Genomic DNA, 17,061 nt, shown 5'->3' on the forward strand with positions numbered 1-17,061 from the left:
GTATGTCTGCAGATTGCTTAGACATAGCTGAAGTTGGCTTTCAACTAGGTGGCTCAGACAGATTTAGGAATTTAGATTATGTCTGCCATATACTAGGCTGTTTGCAGGACAATGCTGCAAAGATATCTTCACATGTTGGATATTTTAGATATTTTATAATTGGTAGAAAAGCACAGAAAATCCAGAGTAAGAGCCAGGCATACAGAGCAGTGTGGCAGTCATTCTGAATCTTTTCAATAGCATGAGCTCACATTTTAATGCAAGGAGTCAATTGTAATGTCCCATTTTAATGCATGAACTGTACCAACCTCTTCCCAGTCAACTGAAAGTAGAAAAAGCATCTCTGCAGAAACTACAGTCATTGTTTACATGAAAAACAGATATATGGAGAAGTTAGTCATTATATTTGTTATCTTTAACTGAATTAGAAAGATAGAAGTCATTATCTAGTGATGAACTTTTATCTGCCACCAGTAAATAGTCCACAGATGAAAGTTTGCAAATCTGTGATTTACAGTTTAAGAAACCCTCGCACTTCGCTTTTCATTTGAAGTAACAATCTGGACCCTTCAATTTCTGGATGAAATATCGTAACGGTAAAATGTAAGTGTAGTCAGGTTTATTCATATACAGTTTTGTAGTCTAAATTGTGGCTACAAAACAGAATTTTTTACATTTTCCTTTTTTAGTAAGTGATGCTAGGTCTCCATTGAAGAAATACATTATTTCATAATGGCTGTATATAGTGAACTAGTATTTTCCATTTTCCCTATTCTGAAGTTATTATGATTTATAGACTACTATAAACAGACATATATTTTATAAACCAATACATTTGGCGCAGTCAATAAATATAAAAATCACTCATAAGAAATAAAGTCAAGAAAATATTCTACCCAGGACAGAGTTGAACGATCATTGGTGAGGAGTCCAATGCAGGAAGAATTGAGGGAAGAACTGGTTTTAAGAGAGAGAGAACGTGAGCTTAGAAAACTAGAAATGATAGACTGCTCTGTCTTTGGAGGGTGCATTACGGAAGGAGTTGTGAATCTACAAGGGGAAAATGAAACAACGGGAGGAGAAAAGAGAGAGGATTGGGATATGCACAGAAAAAAGAGGAACCAGGAAGAAATGGAAAGAGAAGTTTAAGCAAGGTGAAAATCGTTAATTAAATCCCCCTGCCAAGCCCATCCAATTTCCTCTTTCATGATTTCTTTCATACTTGAGCATCTATACTTGCATACTTGTAGAACTGATTAGGGTTTTTTCCTGGCAACTGATATCTGAAGAGTAACACATGCCTAAATCCTGATTAAATTTACTTTATTGTGACCCAGATGTTGTGGAACAATAAAACATTATATTAAAAATGGAGTTACTCTTACAGCTACAAACAGTGATGAATTGTGCTTCACTGTTTGAATTATTCCTGACCTGGTTATGAAGAGAAGAAAATGCTGAACCTGCACATTATCACATTACTAAAAAGGCTTTAGGTTCCTTAGCCCATTTTTTACTTTACTGCAAAGCACTGTGTTTTAAGTTAAGTTAAGGGGGTGTATTCTTTTTGTCCTTACCCAAAGGTCAAATGGCCAAGGAACAAGAATAAAAATGATATAACTTGATACAGCAGCTGGAAGACTGGAATCTTAGAGGTGGTAAGGGTCCATGTCAGGTGCTAAGGAAAGAGTGACATTAATTGGATCAAGGAAGAACACGATGGTTCAATTGCCGTATCTTCTGGTAGCTTCCTTAGGATTGGTTATTAAAATTTCCTAACCCCATTATCCAATATGGCCAACTAAAGGAAAAATAGCATGGAGAATTTCTTTTTAGTAAAACAATTTGTTTCTGTAAAATAAGATTTATTATTCTCTACTATGAGAAGCGTCTTGACCTGGAAATCTCAAACTCCATACTATGGCTGCTTTCATTAAAATGAAAGTTCCCCATTATTCAATGGGTTCATTGTGTTTTGAAAGAATTTACAAGCTGATTTTTTCTTTTTTAAAGGTCAAACTATATTTTAGAAATATTACTTAAGGTACTTCTAAAGTAGCTCTAAATAATCTTAAATATCAAAGAGAAAATGGAAATACAGAACTAAAACTTTAAATATTTTAAAACCAAAAGTTCTATATTTTAAGGAAAATATGATTTTAGTAACAACAATATTCTTGCAGCTCAGACCAAATACAGGATTTAAAGAAAAAAGACTACAAGAACACAGCATGGTACAAAAGCCTTTAAGTTCCTTTGAATTTTATTGACCCACATGTCAGTTTACTCCACCCCAAGCATTTCACCTCTATGGGAAAAAAAATCTTTTGAAAATATATTAAACTAAGTACTAAACTGGAATGTTAATGGTATAAAAAGGTTAATCGGCTATATAAAATATGGCATCCCTTTAAATCAAGATGCTTCGCCCAGTAACCTGCTGAACTTAGAATACAAGAACCAATAGCATTATTTTTTTCCCAAAAACCCCCCACCTAAAATCTTAAGTAATGCCTGGAGATAACTCATTCAGTTGTTGAGTTGATCTTTTGGCTAAGAGCAAGTATAGTAGGTAACTTAGTCACGTCCTACCCTCACCCACCCTGCACTATGCAGCCACCCTTGCCTGGGTCTTTGTATTTCCTTCTACCCCTTAAACACTAACTCCCTTTTTAACATTTACTAATAAAATTATATCTTCATATTAAAATCGGTGGTGTTCTTTTGCACGGTATCCTTCAGTAGCTGAAAACCTGACTGAACTTAGAGACTGTGGAGATGCAATTAAAAAACGCTTTCGGTAAAGTTTTGCAGAGCTCCATTAAATTGTATCAGTCTTATGTGATATGGTGATCCTCTACATCAAGAGATACTGCTAATTTGTGGCTAATGCTAGGTATTACTGAAATGGTATTAAATACCTGGCAGTTACACTTTTCATTTAGCTGAACAAAATGGCCTCTTCTGCTGTGTCAAAGCAGCTCCATCATAACATAAAGAAACCTAATGAAATCAAAATCTACAAACATTATCCTATTTAATGAAAAAGCCTAATTTAACTGGCTGCATTTTCATTCAGACACCACTGATGACCATTTCATAAAAATGCTATGTATCAGTTATGTAATACCCCCAAAATATGAATCTTGGGAGCAAGAGTGCGGAGCCCGACAAATTTAACAAGTGGCACTAGTATTTCTCTAGAAGAGAGATAGAAGATAATGAGAAGGCATTTCAAATACGTATTATCTCAATTGCTAATCTAAATGTAAATTTTTATTATTTTAATGCGTTTTATAGATGAAGTACTTAACATTATTAAATTAACCTTGATAATTAACCCAACTTCAAGAACATATCTTTGAAAGAAGGAACAGTTTTCTGATAGATGATTATTCAATTTCAGATTAGAAACAGCAGTCTTTACCCCTGGTAAACGGCAAACACATTTTTCCCTTTTAACAGCACTGCCATGACAGGAGTGCTCATATGGCTGTAGGGACAGTCGAAGTGGAAAGAAAAAGACTTTAAAAAGGCCCCCAACGCTTCTGTTGTTATTATCCCAATGACTGTCACCACATTTTCAATGTTTAATGTAACACCTATAATAGTACTAAATAAACCAATCTGAACAACCACCACTTCCAAATGCCACAAAGGCAGTTGTAGCTATGAGTAAACTGCAACCTAGCTAAGTAGGAAGAACACACTCAGAGGCATCTCACATATTCTCTCTGGATTCACTACTCTAGGCATTCCCATTGTGTCCACACACGCCAATGGAAGTGAATTTCAGTACGCACACTGAATAACCAGCATATTTATCAAATTAATGTTTTATAGCAACATACCATTCACTCGTATTAAGTGCTGGACTTCCTTGAGAGATAGACAAATGTTATTTCTGGGGTGTAGGTGAGAGGATGATATGACTGAAAGGATATTTATGAAGTAACTGTATAATTGAGCATCAGAAGACTGGTTCTTTTAATTACTTATCTTTTGTTCATCATCCAGAAATGTGAATAAAAAGGGCGGTATATAATTCTGCAGCAGCCTTCTGAATTTCTTATTACTGAGCATGCTCACTCACCACCCTCTCATTTTACTTGAAAACAATAACAGTGCCTATGAAATACATAAATACTGTGTATGCCAGGTATTTTTCCCCACAGACTGGTTTGTTTAGTATATTTGCTCACCCAGCTTTTAATTCTACAGAATGTGAGGCTTCCATGTGTGGGGGAAAAAAAAGAAATTAATTAATCAAATCCTTAACCAAATTTAATCAAAGGTAGTGACACTATGAATGTTATGAGTTAGATAAAGGCAATCTTAACATCTATTAAAATGAAAAAGGCATACCTATAACCAAGGTCTTAAACCGTGTAGGGAAGAAGGTAATGTGCGGAAAGCATATGGTGGTTCAGTCTTCCATACAAAAACACCCATTTTGGCATAAATTGACCAATGCGTGATAAATTACACTAATGCCGCCCAGTAAAGTGAGAACGACTTTTCCTGTTTGTTCATTGAAGGCCATTTTCTACTATAAAAATCACTCTGAATTTTTAAATGGAGTGATAGCAGGCCTTTTATAACAGACTCTTAGGAACTACATCACCCCCTCACAAAATAAATGAAACCACCACGCACAACCTGAATGATTTTTTGAACTGAAAACTAATAAAGATCATTTTCCATGCTGACAGTGCACATTTCATCCACAAGTTTGAAGAGTCAAATGCTACCACAGCTGGGGGTTATTCTGCCAAATGGCTTCCAACAGTGACCATAGAGATGGAGGATGGGAGGGGTGCGTGTGTAGGAAAATAACAAACCTGAAGGGAAGCAACCCCAAATCCAAATAATCTTATCTGAGCTTCTGAGATACGCAATCAAACACACAATATAAATATAGAGGACAAAATTAGAGATAAAGTCAAATATTAAAAAACAAGAATATTTGCGAGTTACCTGAAAAGATTTAAACAAAAAGGCATATGAATGAAATCAGTTATATTTCCTAGGGATTTACCCAGGGGTGAGGAAAGGAGGGGCGAGTGTGGGGGTTGGGGAAAAGAGATACCTTTTTTTCTTAAACAAATCCATCATGAAAGAAAATGAGACAAGATTATAAATAAGAGGCCGAGTTATAGCGCACCATGGGATTTTTAATCTGGCTACCTGTGGTTTTTGCTGTTAAAGCCTTATTCATCAATGGGGGGGGAGGGAATGCGGAAAAAAAAAAAAGAAAAACAAAATCACGTTTATATGTCAGTCGCAAATGATCAAACAGTGTACATTATCAGTAATGCCGGAAAACGGGCAACGATTCATATAGATATAGCTATATAGATATATATATAATATAGATATACACACACATGTGTATGCATATAGATATACAGACACACACTATATATATACACATACATATATTATGTATGTCATGTTATTACATATATATGTGTGTATGTATGTAATATAATATATATTACATATTACACACATACACACACACACACACACACACACAGGCACACTTTTCAAATGTTATTGGTCATTACCTGTGCATCTCGTTTCCTGCATTCTTGAGTTTTATTCTCGTGCTCTGTCATGGCAGCGCGGAGCTGTTTTTCCAGTTTTCCAATTTCCCGTTCGTGATCTCGGACCAGGCAATCCTTCTCTGTGTTGTGCTGCTGGAATAGGTGCGTCTTCTCCTGTTCATGCTCCAGCTTCAGCTCTACTATCTGATTGGACAATGAGGAGTACAGTTCATCAATAGAACATCCCTGTCGTCATGACAACTCATGTACAGCTTAATTTTTCCCCCTAATTTCATCAAGTTGGCAATTTTATTTTTACGTCATTATTACCTCACCTTTTAAAAACTACCCGTAGCATAAAAGAATTCCTTCCAACAATTTCGACGCTGAAGACAACTAAGTAAATCCAGCGCGCCCTTAACCAATTTGTTCGTACAAATGTCGGAACGTTTTTAAAAAAAAAAAAGGAAAAAACCCCCACGATTCATTGTCGCATTCTGTGTACGTTCCCCCCAAGTATCCTGCTGCTGCTAATCAGCAGTGGCAAGGATTATAAATGGTTAATAGTCAGTCTGCTCTCCTCTTCGCTTAAGTATACACACACAAAAAAAGCAGCAATTAAATCTTTTAAAGATTCTTTACGATTTCCCAAATAAAAGATCCGACTTCAATACTCATCTACGTTATTGTATATACAGTTGTCTTTTTCAACAAAATTATAAAAAACAAAGCTCTATTATCTCGTTGTCAGCTACGGTAGACCAACACAAACAGATGTATGTGTTCCAGAAGGGCACCTGCTGTGCTGCAAGCTTGCGCCATGATTTCATAAAAAGCATTCTATTCTCAGGATCCTTTCCCAGTCCACACCACACTGGATACTGTGACCTTGGCCAGTCTTAGCCTCTCCCTGCTAGACTGAATGGCAGCCCGAGACCAAGGGCCTGGTTGCCGCAGCTTTGATACTAATCCTCCCAGACTGTGCACAATGGCACCCTACCTGGCCTGCAAACTATAGCCAGCTAGGCTGCCTTTGAAGCAGGTGATGAATAGGGGACTGCAGGAAGCCAGCTTCCCTAGTGAACTCCAGGCCACACAGCTGCTAGGAACAGTCACTTGGATTTTTCTTCAGTTTTGGTGGATTTCGGGGAAGGAAAAAAACGTCGTTATCTAGAATATGTTGGGTTATTTTCAGCGTGAGAATCCTTCTTCAAAAAAGCTAACAGTAGGAGTCTGCTCAACATCGATCTTGTTTGTGTAATGAAAGCGCCCAGGCACCTTATCTTAAAGCTATAGCATTCAATTCTGAAAACGTGCGTTTTGCATTAACATGAGCTGTTTCGTGACTTCTGTGATTTTTTATTTTAGTTCAGTTTTAAAACTATTCTTGCAAATTGGTCATCAATGTATTTTGAAATGAAAATTAAAACCTGTTTCCAGCTCCACATTTTTCTGATGTATCGTGTGGCATATTTAAGAAAAAAGATGAGAAGAAATGTTTTTATTTTAAATATGTCTGTATTATTTAGTAAAACTAAAGAGCTCATTAACCCATATATGCAATCCTAGAAGTAGTTTAACCCAGTAGGCATATATTATTCTGTATTTGACCTGGAATCAAATACACAAAATGCTTTGTCGACTTTTTTGTCAGAAGTTTGTATACATGCTAGTTTTTTTTCAAACACTTTGTAATGATACCTATGTTATTTATGTTTAAATAATACAGTTGTTCTATCTTTTCAACTCTATCATTAATCAAAGCTTAACTGAACTTTAGGAAAACAAAGTTATGCATTTTTACATATTTGCCACCTAATGATAAATTATATTTGTAATAAGGGTCTTCATATAGTCATACTTACACCTCTCTTTTTCACGTCTTAATATTACTAATTATTCATATTATGAATAATCCATATTATGCGACATGGATTTCTCTGAATTCATGATCTATACTCTCTTGGATTCTTGTACCATGACACACTTCATTCAATAACTTCATTTTTTTGCACAAGCATTCTGCAGGTACAATCTAGGACCCAAGTCAATAGGAAAACTCTCACTGACTAGTAAAATCAGTTTTCACTCTATACATTTAAGTCTTTCCTCACCAACTGAAATTAAACAGTTGCTGTCTTCTCCCCCCATATTGTTTTAAACTTGACAGAGAAATGGAGGATAGGAAAAAGGAAGGAAAAAGGACATTCCTAAATACCAGCATAAATAGATTAATCTAATAAAAGTGACAAGTCATCTTCTAATAACTGATAGAAAGATACTCTGCCAAGTAAGACCCTCGGTATGGAAGTATGCTGGGAAAAGCGTGCAAGAGAAAGACAAAACTTCTTCAGAGGGTGCACTGTCATTACACGTGGAGATTTAGGAATCTTTAGGAAAGAATTGGCCAAATATAGTGTCGTCTTTTGGCCACTGTTTGAACATTCACATTTTTAAAAAATTTTTTTAAAATTCCCGGTATTACTAGCACTGGCTGAAATGAAATGGTATCTTCAGGCTTTGAAGCTCTAGTGTAGGCAGCCTGTTGACTATATGAATGATTTCGAAGCAAGAGTGTTTCTAATTTAATTAATAATGGCAATATATTTTCATTAAAGTTTCATGTGTAGAAAGACTTTGTACACGTTTTGCTTTTATGCCATAAACACTTTATTTAGGCTTTCCCAAGCCAAGTCAAGATCATGAGCACAGGAGGACTATAAAAAGATTTTCAAAGGCCCAATAAGAGGAAATGGGGATTTAGGTCATTAGGTGCCCTTGGAAAATCTCCTGCCATCTCCATAAAAACTAAAATATGAAAATTCACTTATAACTAGGGTTCATAATCTCAAAAATAAAACATCAGGAACCTCTGGGTAACTTCGTAAGTGCATTAACAGTGTTTATGGAAATACTGTAGCCTTTTTTCCAAAAATAAAAAAAGAATTATATCTTGCACAGCTGTATCATATTCCATATAAGGCTTCCATGGTGGTAAACAGATGTAAAAGCTATTTGCAGTAAGAATAATTACTCTAATTGTAGTGAACATACATGAACAGAGCATACATGATAGTGCATCGTGGCAAAAATATCTTAGATTTAGCATGGGAAGATGCCACTCTGTGGGACCAGGGAAGTAGGGTCATTCCAACAAAGTGACAACAAAACCTTCGTTTTACACCACGTTGTCACGTAGTGTACATATTGCAGCACATCAGGTGCAGAACCTGCATCTTACATACATTTGAGAGACTTTTAAAACATTTTTACTGGGGCTTTTCTTTTTCATTCATCAGTGAGTAACAGGGGTACCTTAATTACCTATGCTCCAATTGTACAAGACTTACAGAAGGTTATAAAAAGATGGAAAAATGACATACACCAGGGGTCAGCAACATGATGAACAGCAAACTGCTCATGACCTTGCTATCACTGTGCGCCATTGATCCCCTGCCACTGTCATGATGCTCCCTGCTCTCTCACACCGTCATGTCTCCCCTGCTACAGTCTTCATTTAACATTGCCACTAAGTGGCACAGATTCCTGTGGCCAAGAGTCTTGCTGAGGTGCAAATTTGATGGCCAGGACATAGACTAGGTAATGCTGGGGCATCAGCAGAGGCTGCACAGGCGAGAGGTGGAGCGAAGCACAAGAATGCGTGGGAATAAAGGGCACACAAGAGGCAAAAAGACGGCAGCCTCTCTGTGGCCCCCAAACACCACGTACAGCTGATATCTCCAGCCACTTCCCCCCCTCCATCCAGATCCAACCTCTTCATGGGCCGGAGCCAACCTGTGGGATGTAGATTACTGACCCCTAATTTAGACTGTATAGGTTATTTTAAGCTTTAATATTTTCAGCAGTCTAGACCAAAGGAAAAAAATCCACTTTCATTAGAAATCTAGGAATTTTCCCTTTTTGATGAAAGAAATTTAATCTTCTAATCCTTCAGGCAGCTAAATACTGGACCTTAAACTCATCACTGGTGCAGGATCCAATCTGGCTAATCCTGCACTTTGGATAGAGAAGGCAGATTTTGTATTTGTGGGGAAGGTATCAACTTTTGTAGCAGATTAAGAGTAAAAACAGTGGCTTCTGAAACTACGCAGAGGTTTGGAATATTAGCAGTGGTTCCCATCAAGATTAACTGCATTGGGTAGATGGCAAATGAGGCAGTAAAAAATGAATAACTGAGGAACTATATGACACACAAAATTGATCGTCTGATTCTAGAATTTTCTATATGCCCATAATTGCCACCACCCTATATATACACACAACCCAGTGTGTGATTTACAGATCTACAGCTGCAAGAGTTACCGATATTTAACTGAAATAATTCAATAGTTTAATTGAGACAAACCAGTTTTCTACTATATTTACTTTGTGAACTTCCACACTTTCACGGCTAGTTATTTTCTAAAAGATGCCAAATACGCTTCAGCTGAAATATGAACAGCACAGAACCCAAGTGTCTACTGAAGCCATCTTTAAAAGATACATATTTTATATATATAACCAAAACCACATTTTTTTCCACAAAGATTTTATGGAAATCAGCAATGAGTTTTAAGAAATATGTTTCTGGTTTAGCTATTAACACTCCAGCCATGCTCACACAATCACACCTTTACTATTTGTGGCAAGTATGTTTTAAAAAAATTATACCCTGCACATTGGTCAGGCCAGAGGAACTGAACCTGCGTCTTCCTTTGTTCCAGTACATTGACATAGTGCTGGGAGAGAGTCCACAGAAGCCACAGGCATGCCTAATAAACTTAATTTACCGATGCTGCAAGACGGTCAGTGCAGCCTGTAGTCTACCCAGATAAATCTGCCTGTTTCTGTTGAAATGCTGTACCCTCACCTACTACAGCTGCTTAATATGTTACAGTAGAGACCTTGCTACGCACACCTGTGCAGGCCTGTTAGGGGCTTAGAGTTTACTCTGGGAATCGCGCCAGAGCACTGAGAGAACAGGATTGACTTCACAAAGTAGCTGCCATGGTGTTAATATAAGCACCAATGGTGGCAAGAGGTGTCCTTCACCTACTGCTTGATTTTAAGTTGATATCTGTTGATCCTACCTATTAGGTTAAGTTATTTTTGAGATCAGGTGTAACACTTTTATCCTTGAAGAAATGACATGAATGGGCACGACCAATAAAGAAGGGTTTTATCCATGCCTCATTAGTTGCAGAAGTTGGAAGATGTGAACGAGAAAGGAGATTGCAGGAAGAGAAGAGACAGGTTAAGAGACTGGAGATTTCCGACACTGCTCCTCAGAGCTGTAGGTGAGGGCTGGAAGTGGCAAGTCTGAGGATTTCTTCAGTTAATGATCGCCTGCGAGTACAGGGGACTGGACTTGATGCTCTACAAAGCTCCTTCCAGTTCTTTGTTGACAAATTTTTCAGGGATAGAAAAAAAAGACACACTCATAACATTAAACCCCTGCTGCAAAGAGTGAAGGGGCTATAATATTCCAAGATGATACTACCCGAATTGTTTTTATCTGGGCAAAACAACAACACTCTCCATAGCCTTGATCTCAGAAATAGCCAAACCACTAAAAACAACAAATCAAATCAAAATTAGCCTGAAGCACATAACCAGCCTGCAAACATTCATCCCAAAAAATTCAAGTTTGGCAAGTTTACAAGTGATGGGGAAAAGGACCTTGTAATGGGAAGTGTTGGGAACCTTCACGAATAGACGGCTGACTACACGTGGAACACGGTGCTTTAAGCATGCACGTGTGTGTATATGCATATCTATGCACAGTTATACACTATTTAAATATATAAACAATGGCTGTGATCAGAGAATTCAAATTGATATTTGAAATCCGAGTACTTGATTTGAACATTCACTATATCAAAGAAGGTTTGCTTCATGGGTAGGTAAGGTCTGCCCTCTCCCCCAACAATTTTTTCTTTTATTCCAACACCTTGATTTACTGCTATAATAAATTTTTAGATTCCTTCAAATAACCCACTTTATTACAGAGCTTAAAATTACACTGGCAATTTTTTACTCCTTTTTACCAGCTGATTCAGCACTTCTCTGTATTTTTTTTTTTTTGGTTCATTTATGCCTTTTTAATTTCATGCCTTGTAATGGGGGTCTTATTTATTATGAGATTAACTGCACATTTGACTTACTGCAGAATTTAGCATATGGAACATTTATGGGCTGACAGAAGTCTTAAAATGTCATCTTGAATAGGATTTTTTTTGTTGTTAAATAACCAGTAAAACTTCCATCAAGATGTCCTGTTTCCTTCCTGTTTGACTAAACAGAACAAAAAGACAATTCTAATGATCCCCCCACAAATCTTATGGAAGTCACAAACCCACGACAAGTGTGACATGAAAGGATTTCCTGAAACATGGAGGGATTTTTTAGCAGTCAGGTAATACTTTTCCTGGCTTTCCCCTTTTCTATCAATGTGTGAATTGTTGCTACTACTGTAGAATGGAACAAGTTAGTTTTTGTTTTTTTTAAAAGCTAATATGATCACTGACTGACCTCAGAGAAGATATCCATAAAAAAGGCAAATGCCATCCTACTATGGCAATACTTTTCCAACTTTTTAATTGCACAGCGTACATCTTGAAGGAAAACTGATTTCATGGATTTTACTTTTCTATTCCCAGTCATGCAACCCTATTCACCACCATCTAACATCCAGCTAGCTGTAAACTATAAAAATTCAAGGGCTGATTACGCTGAAAAGTAAAAGTATTTAATACATGCATGACAATACTTTTCAGTATATTAGCTGTTTTGTATTACAATGTCCAGCTGGAAAGAGGAGCCAGACAAATGTAGAAGTGTCAGCTCTCCAAGGGCACTAGATCTGTCTGTGGAAGCCCAGCAGCAAAATGTATGTTTCTAAGCAAAATTTTAAAAACTGGTGAGAAAAAAGTGAGGTGGGGAGGGCATTCGTTGCTTAAGTTTATAAGTCATTTTGATATGGGACAAGTCCACACACACAAAATAATAATATAGGCAGGCAAGGGTCTTTGGGCAGATGTGACCTCTTTTATTAGACCAACTGAGTAGTTGGAAAAAAGTCCTTAGCAAGCTTTTGGGCGCAATCGCCCTTCGTCAGGCATGGGGAGCCTGTGCTGCGATAGTTACTTTGGGCGTCCAGTCTGAAATGGTGATAAAGAACATTTTGGTTTGGGCTTTTTGTTTTTTATTTTTATGTTTCTTTGTTCAAATTTATTTAGAGGGAAATCTTTCAAGGAGAGGAAGAAAGCAAACATAACATCCTGAGGCAAAAAGGAAGAGCCAATTATTCTATCTAAGTAGAGGCAGTGAAATCATTTGATGAAAAATTCTCAATCGAGACATAAATACCACCAAATTTTACATTGCATCTTTTTTTTTTCTGTCAAATAAATTCTGTGGCAAATGGCCTATGGAGTTCTTCATGTTGTGAAGTTTGGGCATGCATGCCTTCAAGCATGTGTGGCAAATGCTGAAAATAATTTCAGCAGAGACAATTAATAGGTATTTAAATAGGTTTTAATTCAAGTTTAAGAATTTAAAAAAAAATCTTTTTCTGTACTGACAGTGCCTTGAAGCTTGACCATCGAGTGCAACCATTTCAAAGGCAGGAAAGGCTGAGGCCTTCTCTGTGGTGTCCCTTGCCTTTGAAGTACTGAAGGCAGCTGCTCCCAGCAGATAGCAACTTTTTATTTTTTTTTAATATACTTTCAAATCTACCAGCTGCAAGTACAACAAAGTTCAGCTAAAGTATATTTTTTAAAAAACACAGCAATTCCACTCCCATGAGAAGGCCCTCTGCAGATACTTCAAAAGAGAGCAACACTGGGAATCATCTGAAGCCGAAATCAAGTGTGACATGAGTATCTGACACCAAAGATGCCATGATTTTAGAACTTCTCCTTAGTTTTTTATTAACTACATTACAATGGTATATTTTTAAATGACTAGAAGGTTCACTCCAAACAGAATAAAAAAGAAATACCATTTTTTTAAATGCCACGCAATTAGAAATCTCTTTTGTAAGCAAAGTTAAAAACTCCAGACCATACAGACGTTAAGGAGACATCAGCATCTGAGGGAAAACAGTCTCAAGTACTAGTAAGGGGGGCAGAACCTGTAGTCCTAATTCACCAAAATAAAATCTCTGCAATCAGTAAATCATGAGATTATTAGTGGAAATGTGGACAACTCATTGGAAGACTGCAAGACCAGGCTCTCTGAACTTGTGTTGCTAGATTTTCAAATCAGAATCGGCCGTGCTCAAGCTAAGGTCTGAAGTCAGCAGACATTCGGAGTGAGGACAGTGGGGTTTGGCAAGTATAATCTCACTTTTATACAACTGGTTTAAACACTAGACAGCTGTAGTTTTTGTCACAAAAATAACACACTCATTTAGCGCCATGCCTATCAGTGTCAGGTATATCCACAGGTCTGTTTTTCTTCTTCCCAAAGCAGAACTCCCAATCCATAATAGCAATCAGACACTTGAGGCAGAACATTTCAAAGTATTCATTAATTTTTTTAGATAGTTAAGTTACTCTGTAGTTAAACCAATACCTTATTACATGACCTGAGGCTTGCCATAATTACACAGAAAAGCACTACCTGGTCTATCTTATTGCTCAATTAAATCACCTTAAATAATGACAAAAGAAATACCCAATAAAACGTCCAAGGCAAAGCAAAGGCTGCTTTGAAAAATGGTACAGAATCGCTTGACTCTAAATAAAGAGTACCGCAGACCAATGAAAAGTTGGCACCATTAAAAGGAAATTTTAAAGAATGGGAAAGAATCAAGTTCATAGAGGTATGTGGTTATATTGAAGCAACCTTGTATTATTACTAGAAAGCACAATACAAAAAGAAGAGAGCATCCCGTGATAACCCATCACAGTCTGTGGGAAGGGTCACCGATATTTCATGTTTGTGAGGTTTGAAAGAATATTCTAAGTGAAATCAGAACAGAGATAACAACAGAAAAACCTAGGATGGGATAAAAGGAGACCTTTGAAAATCCTATTGATGCTCCAGTAGTTTGATGCTTAATACTCTTTCCTTAGGTTTCAGTGATATTTCAGAAAACCTAGATGTTTCTTTTCATAACAAAAAGTAGCTAGCCTAAACAAAGTGAAATTCAAACAACAAAAGATCGCCTCTTAGCAGAAAATGTGCCCCTTGATGTTTACCCCAATGCTAACAATGTTACCGAAGGCCATTAAAAAAAAAATCGGCAAGAAAATAGTTTAAATAGTGCATTTATTCTTGTAAGTTTTGCTTCCGTTTAGTTTAACTTCTTAGTGTTGTGATACAGTGTACAAAAGCTCTGAATACTAGAAACGTGTAGGAAAAATTGTACCTGTATAGGTACACCATCTCTCTGACTTTTCAAGCCATGGGATTACTAGGCATCATTGTTTTCCTTTAAAGTACAACAAAACCAGCAAAAAATTCAGCAATGCTTTGGTATTTCCAACCATACCAATCAAGAGAAAAAAAAGACCACTAGTATTGACTTTTCCCTGCCGCTGCAGGGAAAAGCAGTGGCGGCAGGCATCTTCCCTGTGCTGCCGCTGGGAAAGTGGCGGTCGGTAGCTGGTTCCTAGCAGCCGCCTACCGGCCTGCCTCTGAACTCAGTTGGGTCAATCTGACCCACAGCTTCAAAAGTTTGCTGCCCACTGGCATAGAGCACTGTAGATCACGTCACTGAAATGGCAGAAAAAGAACATTAAACAGATGTGTTCACTGAAGCTTTAAGAACCATGTATATTGGGAATCATGGCACTGTTACATATGCAACATTAAGACGATATGAAGGAAGGGGTAGGGGAAAGCCCACCTTATTTTTACTAATCACAATGTTTGAATGATTGCGTGCTAAGAAGCATCTCTTAGGACACAAAAAATCCAAAGGGCATTTCAGACTAGCTCCGTTACATGACTGATGGAGCAGACTGGTAGAACCTGTCCCAAATAATGTTTATGATACTTTGGAGTTCTCCAGCTTCTGAAAAGTTGCTAGAAAAGAACAATATAGTAGACATCTGTAGCAGCCCCATCTGATATAAATGGTATGCCAAGGAAGAAGATGCCATAACTATTCTTCTTTGTACAACCGCCCTGTTGCAGCTAAGTGCAAGTAAGAGCAGACCACAGGCTTTTCTTTTTTATACTAAAAGTTTCAGCACGGCAAAGATAGGGAGACCCAAAGAGGTGGCCTGAAGCCAGAGTTGGCCTTTGTTCCATTCCTATGCTGAGAACTTAAAAAAACACAAAGTTCCCAAAAAGTTATTTCAAAGTTGTTGTTTTTTACGTTTGACATTTCTGAACCCACTGAGCAGCCATCTTACTGAAGAGCAATTTAGCGTCACTGGCACTATCAGTCTGGACGCTAACGGTGCGCTAATTTCCCCCTTATAATATAACAATTAAGATGGAACCTAAAGAACCATTTAGACTAGTACATGTTGACAAGCTACTTAATCAGCCAGTAGGAAAACAGGATAAACTCTGGCTTGCTGTTTCTAAAACTGGGGTAAACTAATGCTACTTTTCACAAGATGTTCACAACAGTGACAAACTCAGTAATGAAAATGCAACTTCTTTTCAAAAGGAGCAAATAAGTATGAACCAGCCAATTTAAAAGTATACTTATCTTGTGATCTTCTATTTAAATATATGACTTTCATCCCAAGGTGCTTTATAAACCAATGACCAAATTCAGCAAACGTTTACTCTAGCATATTGTGCTATTTATTGGCAGTATGTGCAGGATTATTTCCAAAGAGTATAAACAGTACCACATATCCCTTCACCCACTACTGAACTGCAACTCACTCTAGTGTGATACATAACAATTGTTTAAACAGTATGCCCAGTAATACGACACAGCTATTTAAGACAGGAAGCAATTACAATGTTTAAGTAAAATGGAATAATATCCCCTCCCAGTTTTATGGCAATCTATCTTGCCCCATAATTGCATAGTAGTAAAAATTATCCACTTCATGCTAGCAAATAATAACATTGGGAAGCAGAGTTTAAGTTCTGTTCGGAGCTTAAACACCGTAAAACTTTCAGTATGTTTTTAGAATTGACTTGGAAATTCGGCATAAAAGAGTGTGGTAAATGAACTGTGAAGGTAGCCATTTAAGATCGGACAAATATTCTTCTGCCCCTTCAAAATGAACTAGTGGACACGGAAACCTATTTCCAGGCAAAACTGTACATCATACAAGGGCAAAGTGCTGCATCTTGCTTTAAACAGCCACAAAGAAAGGCTTTAGTCTCCCAAGGCAACTCTACAACAGATGGAGCACAGTGGCAATAAATATCTCATAATTACTGCAAAATGAGATAAGGCACCTTGATTATTACAGCATGTCAAATGACTGTGTAACTCTGTGTTCAAATGCAAACATGACCTTGGACTAAAGGACCTTCAGTCTGACAACGTAACAGACTCTTCTTAACCATTTCCCGCCACCCCAGTCAA

The 17,061-nt window shown here is 37.3% G+C and overlaps 1 protein-coding gene across 8 annotated transcripts in view; it reads right to left on the reverse strand.

Annotated features, from left to right (window-relative positions):
- Positions 1-17,061, reverse strand: part of CEP112 (centrosomal protein 112) — a 274,221-nt gene that overhangs the window by 115,388 nt on the left and 141,772 nt on the right. For all 8 annotated transcript variants that reach the window (XM_014601930.3, XM_019494322.2, XM_019494323.2 and 5 more), the window contains one exon: positions 5,571-5,753. In XM_014601930.3, the coding sequence (XP_014457416.2) occupies positions 5,571-5,753 (183 nt within the window). The remainder of the gene's footprint in view (positions 1-5,570; positions 5,754-17,061) is intronic.

Source organism: Alligator mississippiensis, chromosome 8 (assembly GCF_030867095.1).
Source record: "Alligator mississippiensis isolate rAllMis1 chromosome 8, rAllMis1, whole genome shotgun sequence".
NCBI classification, from domain to species: Eukaryota; Metazoa; Chordata; order Crocodylia; family Alligatoridae; genus Alligator; species Alligator mississippiensis.